The sequence below is a fragment of the Trichomonas vaginalis genome, chromosome III (assembly GCF_026262505.1).
Source record: "Trichomonas vaginalis G3 chromosome III, whole genome shotgun sequence".
NCBI lineage: Eukaryota > Parabasalia > Trichomonadida > Trichomonadidae > Trichomonas > Trichomonas vaginalis.
Genome location: NC_067205.1, coordinates 6966929 through 6982637, shown reverse-complemented (window position 1 = coordinate 6982637; position 15709 = coordinate 6966929). Strand labels below are relative to the sequence as shown.

Sequence of the window (15709 nt, the reverse complement as noted above, 5' to 3'; positions counted from 1 at the left end):
TTCTGTCGGAAGGAAGGACTCGGAATGCCAGAAGGAAGGACTCGGAATGTCGGAAGGAAGGACTCGGAATGCCAGAAGGATTTGACAAGACAATTTACCTTATAGAGCTACCTGAGCCATCTTTGGTGTCAAGCTTGAAAAATAAACGCTTTACATGTATTTTTCAGCAACTTCGTCAAATAATTTTATAGCACTATCTATCTCATCTACTTCAAACGTTTCTTTACCTTTCGTGGGAGCACCATACATTTTCTCAAACTTTTCAAGTAGTTCTGTTTCAGCAGCTCTCATATCATTTACAAACACAACCTTAACTCTATTGACTGTACTGTCATATCTTTTAGTTATATTATATGTTCTTCCTATCTTATATCTCTTTGTATTGAAGTCCTTCGGTTTCTGAACGATGTAAAGTAAGCCTTCACTGCAACGTTCCGTATCGAATGAACCATATGTTATGAAGTTATATCCAACAACTGGGTCTAACCATAACAAAACTACTGGTATAAGACTTTTGTCGATGAGATATGCTGTAGTTCCATAGAATCTTACCGATATCAAAAGCTCAGGATTTCTTGTCAAAATTTTCTGAGTTGAAGCATTTCTAACCCAGTCCTTTGCTCTCTTTCCAGATAGTGTTAGAATGTCTGACAAAGAATATTTGTTGTATTTCTTTGAGTATCTTACGTTTAAATCACCTATTCTAACCACTTTGGTGTCATTGTCTATCTTTTTAACTGTTTCAAACTCAACCTTTAACATTTTCTGTTCTTACATACAAAATAAAAAAATAAAAAAAATAAAAACTAACTTTTTTTTCTATCTTGTATAAAAGATATGATTTCATAGAGTTTTTTTACGAAGTGTCAAAGTTCACTTCGTCAAAAAAATACAGTTATATCATGAAATTTGGTCATTTTTTCACTGTTTTCATGTGTTTTAGGCGACTACGTTTTCTTACGTACTCGCAATTTTTCATGATTTTCATGAGTTTTTTCACTGTTTTCATAGAGTTTTGGCGACCCCTGTAAAAGTCGGGGTCGCATTTTTTCACGATTTTCATAGAGTTTTTTCACGATTTTCATGTGTTTTAGGCGTCCCTCGGTTTTCCGAGGGTCGCATTTTTTCACGATTTTCATAGAGTTTTTTTACGATTTTCGTACGGAATCTCTATCCTCGGTTTTTCGAGGGTAGCAAACATATGAGGAAATTCATGAAATTTGGTCATTTTTTCACTGTTTTCATAGAGTTTTTTTACGAAGAGTAAAAGTTCACTTCGTCAAAAAAATACAGTTATATCATGAAATTTGGTCATTTTTTCACGATTTCAGGGATTTTTTTTACGAAGTGTAAAAGTTCTCTTCGTCAAAAAAATACAGTTATATCATGAAATTTGGTCATTTTTTTCAGCAAAAATATATTTTAGGTGGAACCAGGTCCCTCGGTCAACTAACATCTTTTTGAAAATAGTGACAACATGACATTTTGACAACAACACAGGAAAAAGACTTCTTCGTAAATGTTTTGTCAAGATTTCTTCGTAAATGTTTTGTCAAGACTTCTTCGTATATGTTTTGTCAAGACTTCTTCGTAAATGTTTTGTCAAGACTTCTTCGTATATGTTTTGTCAAGACTTCTTCGTAAATGTTTTGTCAAGACTTCTTCGTATATGTTTTGTCAAGACTTCTTCGTAAATGTTTTGTCAAGACTTCTTCGTAAATGAGCGTAAATCAGACAAAAATATATTTTAGGGTAGATGGTTAGATCTAACCTCTTTTCTAACCTCATTTCTACCATAAAGTTTTATAAGCGTTTTACATGAATTGTACGATGTATATTTGAAATTCTAAACAATTTCGTAGCTTCTATTTCTTCTGTCAGTATGTCAAAAGTTTTAACAATGCCGAATGTTTCTTTATATTTCTTCTTGACATCTGAAAGAAGGAAATCGTCAGCAGTTGGATAGTTTTTGTTCAGAAATGTCAACATGTCCATTTTATCTTCTGCTGGTTTCTCTGCTTCTTTCTTTAAGTCAGCATAGTCGTTTCGCATACGTTCTATCTCTTTGACGGAGTAGTTATATTTCCTCATTGCTGCTTTACATTTTGAACATTGTGGGTTCATTTTTGCATTGTACATTGAAATTTGTCCTGCTAAAACAACTAAGGCGTAAATGGTTTTCTTTAACTCAAAAGTTGCGGGTTTTATCTGTCCGTTCCATACTTTACCTCTTCTATCTTTATCTCTTATCTGCCATACACATTTTGCAACTAACGAAACAAAGTTGTCGTAGGTCTTAAACTCCCCAGATTTATATATGTCAATGAAATATACCATATCGCAGTCTTTGTGGTTGCAATGAAATCCAAGAAACTCATAGTTTACCTTACGTATGAACTTCTTTATTTCTACTGAGTCAGTTGCTTTGACTTCTATTTCATCGAATTCAGGAATAGTGAGCTTTTGTTGTTGTATTTCAGGAAGTTTAGGTAGATGGTCAATAATATCCTGCATTTCATAAAGATATTCTTCATTTTCTTCATCTTTTGCAGTGCAATCTAAATCTCCTTGGAGAAGTTCTTGCTTTATCTTCTGGATTTCTGTTTCGAAAGTATATGAAGAAGGAATGAAGCTTTTCATCTCTACTAACATTGAAGTTGGGTTCATGACTAACGAGTTTGGTGAAGTTGTTGCTAACATGTTCTTACAATAAAAATAAAAAAATATTTTTTTTAAAAAAAAACTAAAATATATTTTTGTCTGATTTACGCTCATTGACGATGAAGTTTCGACAAAACATTTACGATGAAGTCTTAACAAAACATGTACGATGAAATCATGACAAAACATATACGATGAAGTCTATTTCCTGTGTTGTTGTCAAAATGTCATGTTGTCACCATTTTCAAAAAGATGTTAGTTGACCGAGGGACCGAGGGACCGAGGGACCTGGTTCCACCTAAAATATATTTTTGCCGAATTCAAGAGTTTTGGTTGAAAAAAGAGGTGGAGCCAAAAGTGGCTCGACCTCAAAACAAGCATTTTGTGAAGAATATACCAACCGCCGGAATTCCGGCGGTTGCTTTTTTTATACAAAATTCAAGAGTTTTGTGTGTTTTCTACGATGGTAGAAATGAGGGTAGAAATGAGGTTAGATCTAACCATCTACCCTAAAATATATTTTTGCTGAATTCAATAAAAAAAATGGTTCATTTACTCACAATATTTTTGTACAAAACGACCCCAAACTTTTAACTTCTTTTCTGCAGCTTCTAATGAAATTTTAGCGAGTTCATATTCTCTAAATTCTCTCTTTAAATCTTCTTGTTCCCATTGGTCTAGTTCGTATGGAGAATCTCTATAACCAGAACATATCTCACGTTCATGTTCTATTTGTTTTTCGCACATTTTTCTAACTTCTTGTTCGAACAAAGGTTTTGCATTCTCTACTGTATCTTCAAGTTCTTCTTCATCTAATTTCTCATGAACTTTCTTGTCTATGGAGTCCAGAATTTTTCCAACTGCTATACAATATTTTGGAGAAGCCCACATTGCTATATAGTTTACAAGTCTTGGGTCTACATACGTTCCTCTAACCTGTTTGATTTCATCCGGAATTCCTGCATGAACTTTGTATAAAAAGCAACCCGCGGAATTCCGCGGGTTGGTATATTCTTCACAAAATGCCTTAAAATACTCTTCCCAGGACTTATTTTCCAACAACCTTCTAAAGTCTTTCCTAAACTGCTGACATATCTTTGTTGCATTTATATAACCATCCTTGTCTCTACGTAAGACTTCAATACCGTTGTAAGTGCCTTTTGTGAATGTTTCGCCATTAGATTTGTTCGTGAACGTTTTTGCTTCGACTGTCATTTCAGTTCTTACAATAAAAATAAAAAATATTTTTGGGTGGTACGTCGGACATTCGTTTGTGGCTTAACCGTCGGACATTCGTTTGTGGCTCGACCTCAAAACAAGCATTTTGTGAAGAATATACCAACCGCCGGAATTCCGGCGGTTGCTTTTTTATACAAAATTCAACGGGTGAAAAGAATACGATGAAGAAGTCATGACAAAACATTGACGAAGAAGTCTCAACAAAACATTTACGATGAAGTCTCAACAAAACATATACGATGAAATCATGACAAAACATTTACGAAGAAGTTTATTTCCTGTGTTGTTGTCTAAATGTCATGTTGTCTCATTTTTTCAGAGAAGTTAAATTGACCTGGGGACCTGGGGACCTGGTGACACCTAAAAACCATCTACCCTAAAATATATTTTTCAATACTTTTTCAGCACTTTTCCGTAGTTGTATATGAAAGACAATTCGAGATAAAAGTCATAGTACAATGGAATTATATGCTGCACGCCATTTGTTGTGAACCAAACTTGAAAGTCAGAGAAACTGTTACTAGGTGGTTCGTAGAATTTAGAAGCAAAGTCATAAAAGTCCTTACCGATACAAAGAAAACTGTTGTTGCTTGAACTGAAACTTGCATGACACATGACATTTTGAGAGTCAAATACGTTTCTATAAACTGTCAAATCTGCTGGTGGAAGTATAAATTTTAAATGGACCATCTGGTGGTAATGGTTCGTTCTGGTTTAGTAACCGAAGAAATTGTGCCAAGAACGTTTGTCTACTCCCAATATAAAAACTCTGTATCTCTTGGAGGGTTAATTTCAATCTTTTGAAATGAAACGGTGGAGTTCATCTTGTCATATTCTAGTTTCAGATAGTATGTTCCATTTAGTAAAGAGTCGTATTTTTCTTGAAATTCCCAGTAGTATTTGTTTATTTGAGTTTGAAAGTCATTTAGAGTTTTTTCAAGACTTTCGTCTGAACGAATTGTAAAGATTTTCATTTCGTCAAATTTTTCTATTAGACCATCAGAGCCTTTATACTGACCATGAAAATATACTGCGAACATAAACGCGTTAGTTTATTTGAAAACACAAAACTCTTCTAAATCCTATTGCCTTTGCATCTGAAGGACTTTGAAGCCAACGAATTGGATAGTCAAACCTGTATCTTCGGGATGAAATTTCTTCATCTGAAATATTTCTACCGGCATTTGTAAAGATATAGTCTAACGGTTTTGTATCTGCTACTTTTGTCTTTGTTTTTTCAACCTGAAGCATTTAATATATGTAAAAATATACTGTTTTAAAAACGTTTTAAAATGGTATGCCATATAGCTTCTTGAATTTGTTAAGAAGTATTCGAACGTATTTTCCATCTGTATCTCTAGCGTTTACATAAGCATAGCCTTCCTTAGTAAAATATACTTGTAATTTCCTATAGTTTACGCCGGTATAAAAGTAGAAGAGTCTTGTTCTTCGCTATAGTAGTAAAACTCAAACGTATGCTTACCATAGTCTGTAATTTCAATTGTTTCATCTTCTAGTTCGTCGAAAATTCGAATACAATATCTCCAAATTTGCTTTTGTTCTTATTGTTTTCAGAACGAGTGACCCAACGTAAGTTTTCAAGTCTATTGTCGTTTCTTATATGGTTTATATGGTCTACAAAAGGTAAATTGTTAGGATTCAGTATAAAATGAGTTGCAATGACAACATGTTTAAGATAGCGTTTCCCACCCATCTTCATAGTAGCATATCCGTCATTTTGCTCCCATTCGCTTAAAACTCTTTTTGTCTTTTTGTTTCTGACTTCAAATGACTCACAACAGTGAATTTCATATTTCTCATCTAACAAACAAGTTTCCCAACGGTCTTCTCCAACAAACTCAGCGTACATTTCAAATAAAATAAAAAAAATATTTTTTTGAAAAAATTTTTTACTTCATGCAATGTTTTACTTCATGCAATTTTTTACTTCATGCAATGTTTTATTTCTGTGCCGTCTTCAAGTATACCCCAGTACTTACGTTTGGAGAGGACATGAACTTCGGAAAATACCTTATCTAGCTTAAAACAGCCCATCTTTTCACCGACCATTCCCATTTCAATGAGTTTGTTGTATCCTTCTTCGTTCGTCATGAGTGCGTCAATGTTCTCGTAGTAAACCTTCACTTTGGATTTAACTTCGAAGAAGAATTTGTTGTAGTTGTCAAGGACTGCTTTTGCGAACTGAGGGTACGACCAATGTTCGACAATAGGTTTTAATGTGGTTACTAAGCCACTTTGACCTTCGGTGAACTCGTACTTCAAAACAAAAGGAGAAAACATTTCAACAAAGTTGTCGACCTTCTCATAGTGTTTACTCTTCATCGCTTGAGGTTTCTTAATGGAATATCCCCATGTCGAATTCATAAGCAATTTGAGTGTCATTGCAAGTTTGGGGTTTGAAGCTTTCCTAATATCATACATTTGTTGTATGACTTTTCCAACTGTATAGTTCCTTCCCGGGAACTCACCGTCTTCGTTTGGAATTCCAGTTGGAATATATTGGACAAACCTCATGTATGCAGCGTTAAGGTCGACATAGTATATTTTTTCATCTGAGTCGAACTTGTCGCATCCAATCGGTCCAGTTTTTGGAAATTCAAGTGAGTCTCTTATCTTCTGAGAAACTTCTCCTGTTATCTCATAAACATCGTCAAAGCAACCTGTTTCATATAAAACCTTCTGACCTAACTCAGAAGCTCTCCAATACAATTTGACGTCAATTGGATGTCTCAATGGAAGTTTGTTTATAGCATCTTGAAGTTCTTGCAACCTCATTGGAAGTTCTTCTGGTTCAGGTTGGTATCCGAACAATCCAACTCCTTTTGGAACTGTGTACTTCTTTTGTGCTAGAACTTTGTCTGGAACAACTTTTGGTCTTGCTAACAATAAAAAGTTTGTTTCGTCTTTTGGTACAAAAGTTTCTGTCAGCTTGTCATCTGGAATTGGTTCCAACAAACCTTTCTCGAAAAGAATGTTAACAGCTCTGACAATGTTGCACTTGCCTTTTCCGAACAATGGGTTTGTAAGACTTTCGTTCAACATGAAGTGGTTGTGGACAAGTACAATCTTCAACCATGGTAAGTCTTTGTCAACAACATAGTCGTCATGTGAAAAACCTTTCTCAGTCGGTATGTTGACTCGAATATTCACATTTGCCAACGGTGCAACTTTTGCCAATTGACCTCTGAGAATGTACCTTGTTTTCACACATGACTCAAGATACTTCATCTTCTCATCTGTAACAAGACCAGAGTTCCTGAGACATGTAAGAATACAAGGTTCATTGACAATTGTTTCAATTGAATTGTAAATTCCATACCTTGTCAAGTCAATGTCAGACTTATTTCTGAACGGGAAATACCCAGCATGTTGTCTGACTGCTTGAGGGTTATGTTGGAACCATTCGAACTTGACACTTGCAATTCCTTCAATTGCATTCAAAATGTCTGAGTCGGAGTCAAACATTTGTTCTCTCTTTGTAGTCTTGAAAGCGTCAAGAAGTTGTGCGGCTGTTGTGACATTGCCATGTGCATAGTAAATGTGACCATCCAAATCTGTTACGGTCAATCTGAGATTGTGTCCTTTCTTATTTCCGTCTTGAATTGCAGCAAGTACTCCCATGAAGCCTTCTTTGTTCTTTCCTTTGTCAAAGTTTACTGTAAAGGTTCGACCAGATGTAATTTTACTTCGAACTTCACGATACTTTTCATATGCATATCTTGTTCTTTCCATGGGAGCATGTGTGTCTTCACCTTTTCCTTTTTTCCTTCTCAAAGGATGCAATTGTTCGTCATGTTTCCAGTAGAATCTGGCAAAGCCGTCGTGTCCTTCAACTTGAGGTTCACTAACATCGAAAGGCATGTCCATAAGACGTTCTTCTTCTAACCTCTCTAGTCTGTTTGGATAATTGGCACGTGCTGTTTCCAAATCCATTTCGTAGCGAAGACCAGACAATTTGTCATAGACTTTTATGGGTCTTCCCTTCCTATATTTAAACTTCTTCGAAACTCTCCAACCATATCTTTGCAACTCTGCTTTTATTTTCTAGCAGACTTTCTATCCATTCTATATGGGGCATTTTTATAAAAATAAAAAATATTTTTTTCTTTACTTTACATAACCGCCTGCTGCCATAAGTCTTTGACGCCAACCCATACCAGCTAATGAAGGTTGACTTGGTTTAGTTTGGAAACTAAACTTTGGTTTTGGTTTATCTTCAGTTTTTGGTTTTTCTTCTTCTATGGGTTTTTCGTCACTTTTCGGTTCCTCTGACTTTACTTCACTTGCTGGAACAGTTGTGTCGTCAACATCTTCATAAATATCATATGCCATTTGTTTTTGTTTTCCTTTCAACTTTTTGTGTTTGTTGTAAAGTTTAGAATATTTCGACTCTAAGTCAATGAGATGTTCTATAATGAACTGTTGGTCAGTGAAGTAAACTTTTCCATCTGTTGTCTCGAAAGCTCCTTCAGACTTCAATATTTTATTTGTGAGAGTCTGTTTCTTTTTTGAGATACTTGCCGTTCCATTTTTATGAAAAGTGACTTTGTAGTTAGAGTTTGTATTTCCAGACCTAGCACTTTCTATTATTGAATTTTTCTCTTCATCTGTAAGTTCTTTGACAGGTTTTGACAATGGTTCTGAACTTTTTGTTTGTGGTGTCAAATCTACCGTTTCAACTTCTTCGGTCATTTCATCTCAGTAAAAAATTTTAGTTTGGTTTGTTTTCAACTGGTTGTTTAGGTTTTTTATGTCGGTCTAAAACTTCCTGAGGTATATGAAAAACTTGACAAACACGTGGTTTAAAAGGTGGTCTTCCATGACCTATTCTGTCTAAAGCTGCATTGTTCATTTCATCTCAGTAAAAAATTTTAGTTTGGTTTGTTTTCAACTGGTTGTTTAGGTTTTTTAAGTCGGTCTAAAACTTCCTGAGGTATAGGAAGAACTTGACAAACACGTTGTGTAACTGCTGGAAGCCGACAAATCCATCTTGAACCCATTTGTCTCAATGCTGTATTGTTCATTTCATCTCAGTAAAAAATTTTACATTCCCCACGTTTGAGGCGGTTGAGGTTGGTTGTTGTTTACCCACTGTTGTGCATGGTTATATCCTCTGTTAAAGAATCTTTCACCTTGGTCCATATAGTGCCCTGCTTGGTTATAGTAGTCATTTGCTTTGTTATAGTAGTTTCCTGCTTGTCTTCCTACATTGTCCATCCATCCTTGAACTTTTCCTCTTGTTTCAGGATTTGGAATAAGATTTGCTGCATCTCGTGCTACCTCCCAACCTTTCTGTACAGTTTGTATAATAGGTTGTGCTTTCTCTTTCAGTATACCTAATGTACTCAAAATCTTCCTTCCAATTCCAAATGCACCTCTGGCTATTGTTCCCACTGCGGGCAAAAATCTAGATGCGACTCCTGCTAATGCGCCAAATAAACCCATTTCTTATGGGTTAAAAATGACGAATTCAAACAAGGACCCCTATGTTTCTAAAGCGACAAAGAAAGCACTCATGGTAAAAATCTTTAGTTCAACACCAAATGCTTGGTTTATGGATATCTTGGAAAACATTCCGAGGTATAGAGAAGATGGACCACCATACTGGTTAATATTTGTTGGTCAAAACACAAGATACTGTGAAGCCATACCATTATGGTCCAAAAATATTTTAGATGTGAAAACTGCTTTGACAATATTCGTTGACAAATACCATCCAACAAAACTGACATCTGACTATGAAAGTTCTTTCAAATCAGATGATATTAAAAACTATCTGCGTTCAAAAAATGTAAACCAATATTTCATTGTCGACCAAAACCATTCTGCTCTTGGTGTCATTGACAGTTGTATAAAAATCTTAAGAGACTTAAATCAACCACAAGGTGGTGAGGTAGATGAAATGTCATATGACGACAAATATAGACACTTCTCCATGGCAAAGATGAGACAAGTTTTAAATATTTACAATAGCCGTAAACAAAAAGGTTTGGGAAACCACTTCCCCGAAGAAATGAAAAACAACCCTGACTTAGAGAAAGACTATATATTTAACAATTTAGTCAAAAGAGACAAACAAGAAAGAATGCCGGGCTTCAAACTTCAGAAAGGTGACAAAGTAAAAATAGAAATACCTAAACGCGACCCATATGAAAATACTATTGACTATGACAACAATGGGAACCCGACAGGTACTCACATTCGTGTTCGTAAAAATAGAAGAAAGTATACAAGAGAATATTATGAAGTTTTAGGCAAACATGGCAAAATGTACAGACTGCAAGCAGAAGATAAAACTACTATTGTCAGACCTCGTTTCAAACTTGTCAAAGTTCAAGGTGGTATACTTTCAAAGACAGTTCCTAACAAATATAAGACAACTCCAGACGAATATGCTAAAGAAGTTGAAAATGACGACTAAGCATTTCTATACCATGCGTAAACTGTCATGTAAGGTGGCATGTAGTCTTTACTTTGTCCCGTTGTTTGCGTATACCCTGAAACCAAATGTGTATGGCTTCCTCCTCCCTGAGTGTCACTCCAGTAACAATTTATAGCAAACTCAACGTCGTCTTTAACATCATATCCTTTACCTTTTGTCATTCTTGACCAATCCCAATATCTATGCTTATGCCAACCTTCTAGAGATGTACTTAAATTTATGTAATGACTGTGCGCAGGTAGGTTTTCACCTGAAATCGTTTTACTTCCACCTGTTTCCTTTGAAGAGTTTGCACAATACAAAAACCTGTCGACTATTTGAGTCCAAGTTCCAAAACCAAGTACTACTTCTGGTCTGGTAGAGTTCATTGACGTATAAATATAACCTATAGGATATACTGTTTGAAGTATTTCAATCTTTAATGTTTGAAGCTCTGTTTTGTCTGCTTTCTTCTCTAACATTGTTGGTAGTTCATATGCTTCAAAGTTTCTGGCATGCTCTTCGATATTCCTGCAACTGTTAACTAAATTGTTAAGAGTATCTTTTACACTAGTGCTTGGATTCTCTGAAGGTGCACTTGAACCAAGGTCAAAGTTCAATATTATATCATCTGCTGTAAAAGTTGTAAAACTTGTATGTGTATGTCCAACGTCACTTTTCCTGTTTAAGGTTTCTTGTAAGTTTGTAATATTTGCAATGGTATGTGTATGGTTCTTGTCAGCTTTGCCATCTAACTTTTCTTGAAGTTCATCTACGTCATAGATGTTATGTGTATGATGTTTTTGTGGGTATGTTCTTTCTGTCCATGCGAGAATATAGTCTTTTGTTGCATCTACATACTCTTTGTCAGCTTTGTTGTCAAGGCTAACGTTTAAGTCTGTTATTTCAGATATAGAATGTGTATGTCCAACGTCACTTTTCCTGTTTAAGGTTTCTTGTAAGTTTGTAATATTTGCAATGGTATGTGTATGTCCAACGTCACTTTTCCTGTTTAAGGTTTCTTGTAAGTTTGTAATATTTGCAATGGTATGTGTATGGTTCTTGTCAGCTTTGCCATCTAACTTTTCTTGAAGTTCATCTACATCATAGATGTTATGTGTATGATGTTTTTGTGGGTATGTTCTTTCTGTCCATGCGAGAATATAGTCTTTTGTTGCATCTACATACTCTTTGTCAGCTTTGTTGTCAAGGCTAACGTTTAAGTCTGTTATTTCAGATATAGAATGTGTATGTCCAACGTCACTTTTCCTGTTTAAGGTTTCTTGTAAGTTTGTAATATTTGCAATGGTATGTGTATGTCCAACGTCACTTTTCCTGTTTAAGGTTTCTTGTAAGTTTGTAATATTTGCAATGGTATGTGTATGAGTCTTTTTAGAATATTCGTTTTCAGCTCTTGTCACTTCACTTGACATTTTATTGTCAACATATGTTTTGTCTGCTAGTTCAGGATGAGTATGTTCTTTTGTTGCATATGTTGCATCTGCTCTGTCATGTTCTTCTTGAACTTTTTCAATGACATACTCTTTGTCAGCTTTGTTGTCAACATCTGCTTTCAAAAGAAGTTCTTTTATAGGTTTCTCGTTTAAAGTTCCTTTTGTTGGATTTATACAGACAGTATGGTTCTTACTGTCTTGAAACAGAAACTCGTCTGTCATTGGGTTTAATGTCAGTTTTAAGTTTCCTTCTTTCAATGACTCAGATATCTTAGAATAGTTTGAAAAGTTTGTTGTGTTCTTATTTAGAGCTTGCAAAATGAGTTGTCTGTTGTGTGTTTTATTTCTCTCATAGACGCTGTTTCTTTCGACATTTTTATTCTAGATAAAATATGCTTTCAATAGAAAAAGAAAATTCAAGAGTTGCTACAACTAAACCATTAGATGAACTTTTTACTAATGTCGGTCAAAAGTTTGAGACAGAGACCGTAAAGCATGAAGGCTATCGTTTTGACTACCCGTTAAGATGGTTAAGAGACCCATCCGTCACAAAAGCTATTGGCTTTCGTAGAATGAAGTTCATTTCAGAAGCCATACATGTTTCCCATTTACGGTCGGTTTTGAAGTTCGATACTATAACAAAGAAAAACGTACGTATGAGAAATTTGAACAGGGAAAACTTTTACAAGTTAGTTTGCTTGTAAACTTAGAAACAACTCTTCAAGCTTTTCAAGAAAAAATAAACGATATCTATCTCGAATATGCAAAACAGTACAACATTGACGAAGGAGAGTACCATCTCGATATTATTTATGACAGGAAAAATGCAACTGTTAAATCAATAGAATAGAAGACCTTGGAGAAAACGTTTATATTTCTACAAAATATAACAACTTGGCATGTATAGATTTTTGAGGATGTTAAATCAGCCTGCAGAATATCCAGTACACCCGGACTTTTATGAAGTCGAAAACCCTAATGGAACATATGAAAATGTTTCGACTCAGATGCTATTATAGTTCATGCTTCATTTTCTGGTGCACAAAACTCTTTTTTATGCTTGGCAAATGACTTTTACGAAAAACCTACAAAGCTATATGAACCGCCGAGTGGAAGTATTTCAGACTTTCAGTATGGTTTACAACAGATGGAAGAAAGAGAATAATTCCATTATACCATGCGTTTTACTTAGAACTTAGTTTCATATACAACTACTATCGAACGGTAAAAATATAATTTTTTAATACGGTTGAAGGTGTTGGATTTGGTTGCCAACTAGACTGTGGTGCAGGTTCAGGCTGTTGTATAACAGGAGCTTGTTCTTCTGGTTCAGGGTCTTTAGGTATAATACCAACGAACTGACCTACTCTTTTACCAATATTTTTGACTCCGTTCCAAATTCCTCTTCCGACAGATTTTATTCCATTCCATATACCTCTTCCAACATTTCGAAAGAAGTTTCCTATTCTTCCAAAGAAACCCATTTTACTATATGTAAAAATCTAATGTCCGCCTAGTCTCTTACGTTTCCTTCTGAGTTCCATAGCATTTTTTAACTGGAGCTCATACATTCTATTTCTCCTCTGGTAGAAAACATATTCCGGGTCAACTCCTGTGTTCGCGTCATCTGCATAGAGTTGTTTATATCCCACTTCAGGGTTTGTATAAAACTCTTTCCATCTCATATTTGCATACCATGGTGGCAAACCTAACGCAGCGTCATTTGACATGGCAGTTTGCATTTGTACATCTGTTGGCACTTGACCATAGTTTGCCATTGCAGTTTGTATTCTAACTTCATTTGGAATATTCTCTGGGTTTGGTTGTCCAGGTTGCTGTGCATTCGCTAAGTTCTGTGCGTCCATTTAATATTAGATAAAAATATCTCTTACGAGTACATATGCTGAACATTTGCAGACATTGGTTCATCTTCATATTCTCTATATCTTTCTGCCACGTCAAATAAGTAAATGACACAATGGAAAAAACCTAAAACAAGTAGTCCTATTTCAAACCACATTTACTTACCAATAAAATTTCTTTGTTATGACACTTTTTCCGGTTTATAGGACCTCTCTCATATTCTATCTTGTCATATCTATACTCATAGTCATGTATGTCCTCTAACCATCTCATGACACTTTCCAAACCACTTTTATCGGATGTAAAGTAAAAGCATGGATGGTTATGTAAAACGTCTAAAGTTTCTAAAGAGTCTCTCAAAGTCCAGTCTACTTGGTATTGAAAATCCCATGTGTTATAGAACGGTGGGTCTACTATAAAGAAAACATTTTCCTTGTCTTTAAATTTTTCATACAACTCTGTCCAATGACATCTCACAAACTCTATACCCTCAATATATTTTTCTATGTTCTCTTTGAAAACGTTTGTATAGTTAAGATATAAAACTTTTGACATAAGTGTTTCAATGTCATGAACTCTTATAGAACCACTATATAATAGTCTAGCAGATATACTATCCCAGTCAATATATTCTGCTTTTTTCAAAACCTCTCTCACAATATTTTTCTTATCTAATGGTATACGTTCCATCTTACCTATAGGTATCTTTTCTTTTAACTCTTTCAATATATTGTTTGTGTCTGGTATATGTTTGAGACGGTCCATATAGTTGTCGAAGTCATTGCATATAATCTTTGAGTCTGGGAATACGGTATGGCACAAATGGGATATATAGAAACTTCCACCGAACAAATCTACAAATGTTAGACCATTCGGTAGTTTCTTAAGTTCTCTCAATAGAATATCTTTACATCTACTCTTATTTCCAAAGAAGGGTAACGGTGGTTTTGTAAAATTCATTTTATATACAATAATAAAAATGTTTTTACCTGAAAAGTGACAAAACATGAAAACATATATAATTTGTGAAAAGCTCCTGGAAGCCCTCCGAATAAAAACTTCATTTATACTATTTTGAGTGCTCTACAAAAAAGTCAACGGCGACGACTCTCAAAAATTTTTTATGGGCTAGAAGGGGCGCAGCCCCTGGAAGCCCCCAGTACCCAAAAAAACTTCATTTATACTAAACATCTTCAGGGCTAGAGGGCACGAAGTGCCTGGAAGCCCCACTACCTTTTTTTTTTTTTTTTTTTAATATATAGATATTTTTTGAGATAATGTATTTATCTGTAAAAATTGTATGTGATCAAATTTGATTGATAAATTTATTCAGTAATAATAAATTGCATGTACAATATATTATTGTCTTGCCATTTTTTTGCTCATAATAAAAAATCTTTAAAAATGATAACAATAAAAGAGTATTAAGTAAAAATTTATACATCCAAAATATATTTCAGTAACAGCATAATACGCCTATGCTAATTTTTAGTTCTTAAATTAAATAGATGTCCCTAATCCCATAGATATTCACCAAACTTGGCAAATTCTGAACGTGATCTACATATCCCTAGCAAGTAGATTATATTGGTATACGTCTCTTGATCAAATAAAAAGAATATTTGTTGAATAATTTCTGTTCAAATTAAAAGTTCTTCAACTTACGGTAAATCTATCTGCCTTAAAAAGTATTACGATATTATGCAAAGTCAATTTTCTCCAAAAAATATTTGAAGATGATACTTTAAGTATACCAAAAATACAAGAATTTTGAGAGAACTCAATGAATTTTTGTGAAGGTGGAGTTAAATTGAGAAGATTTTTGGTCAGAGAAAAACAAAAATTACTATCTGATAAAATGGTATTAAAATGAAAAAAGTTTAAACAAAGGAAATGAAGAATTTATATTATATTAGAATTTAAAGAGTAAATATAAAAGATTGAAAGAAAGAATAATAATAGGATTCTTGAATGCAACATTTGGAATGATGTTTCCAGTTGTAGATGTGTTAAGCAAAGAGAGATAATGATAGTTTCTTGAGTTTTGAGT

General features: G+C 34.5%; 9 protein-coding genes and 3 pseudogenes across 12 annotated transcripts, besides 2 other annotated features; 2 read left to right on the top strand and 10 right to left on the bottom strand.

Moving 5' to 3' along the window:
- Nucleotides 1–14912: part of a mobile genetic element that runs on past the window's edge.
- On the bottom strand, nt 151–762 carry TVAGG3_0655970 (organellar and viral DNA polymerase type B; the record flags this gene model as incomplete). The annotated part of the gene is made up of 1 exon (XM_051241835.1): nt 151–762. One exon carries the CDS (start codon nt 760–762, stop codon nt 151–153), a length of 612 nt encoding a protein of 203 aa, XP_051088422.1.
- TVAGG3_0655960 (organellar and viral DNA polymerase type B) lies at nt 1804–2700 on the bottom strand (the record flags this gene model as incomplete). The annotated part of the gene is made up of 1 exon (XM_051241834.1): nt 1804–2700. The coding sequence occupies one exon, from the start codon at nt 2698–2700 to the stop codon at nt 1804–1806; it is 897 nt and encodes a 298-aa protein (XP_051088421.1).
- Nucleotides 3366–3876, bottom strand: TVAGG3_0655950 (uncharacterized protein; the record flags this gene model as incomplete). Its single annotated transcript, XM_051241833.1, has 1 exon — nt 3366–3876. A coding segment is annotated over one exon (511 nt), but the record flags the coding sequence as incomplete, so codon positions are not given.
- Nucleotides 4291–5151, bottom strand: TVAGG3_0655940 (annotated as a pseudogene). The gene has a single exon. A coding segment is annotated over exon 1 (861 nt).
- Nucleotides 5188–5770, bottom strand: TVAGG3_0655930 (annotated as a pseudogene). The gene has a single exon. A coding segment is annotated over exon 1 (583 nt).
- Nucleotides 6731–7854, bottom strand: TVAGG3_0655920 (uncharacterized protein; the record flags this gene model as incomplete). The annotated part of the gene is made up of 1 exon (XM_051241832.1): nt 6731–7854. A coding segment is annotated over one exon (1124 nt), but the record flags the coding sequence as incomplete, so codon positions are not given.
- TVAGG3_0655910 (phage tail repeat-like family) lies at nt 8029–8613 on the bottom strand (the record flags this gene model as incomplete). The annotated part of the gene is made up of 1 exon (XM_051241831.1): nt 8029–8613. The coding sequence occupies one exon, from the start codon at nt 8611–8613 to the stop codon at nt 8029–8031; it is 585 nt and encodes a 194-aa protein (XP_051088418.1).
- On the bottom strand, nt 8793–8945 carry TVAGG3_0655900 (uncharacterized protein; the record flags this gene model as incomplete). The annotated part of the gene is made up of 1 exon (XM_051241830.1): nt 8793–8945. One exon carries the CDS (start codon nt 8943–8945, stop codon nt 8793–8795), a length of 153 nt encoding a protein of 50 aa, XP_051088417.1.
- On the bottom strand, nt 8965–9366 carry TVAGG3_0655890 (uncharacterized protein; the record flags this gene model as incomplete). The annotated part of the gene is made up of 1 exon (XM_051241829.1): nt 8965–9366. The coding sequence occupies one exon, from the start codon at nt 9364–9366 to the stop codon at nt 8965–8967; it is 402 nt and encodes a 133-aa protein (XP_051088416.1).
- Nucleotides 9857–10342, top strand: TVAGG3_0655880 (uncharacterized protein; the record flags this gene model as incomplete). Its single annotated transcript, XM_051241828.1, has 1 exon — nt 9857–10342. The coding sequence occupies one exon, from the start codon at nt 9857–9859 to the stop codon at nt 10340–10342; it is 486 nt and encodes a 161-aa protein (XP_051088415.1).
- On the top strand, nt 12189–13032 carry TVAGG3_0655870 (annotated as a pseudogene). The gene has a single exon. A coding segment is annotated over exon 1 (844 nt).
- On the bottom strand, nt 13299–13661 carry TVAGG3_0655860 (uncharacterized protein; the record flags this gene model as incomplete). The annotated part of the gene is made up of 1 exon (XM_051241827.1): nt 13299–13661. The coding sequence occupies one exon, from the start codon at nt 13659–13661 to the stop codon at nt 13299–13301; it is 363 nt and encodes a 120-aa protein (XP_051088414.1).
- Nucleotides 14912–15709: part of a mobile genetic element that runs on past the window's edge.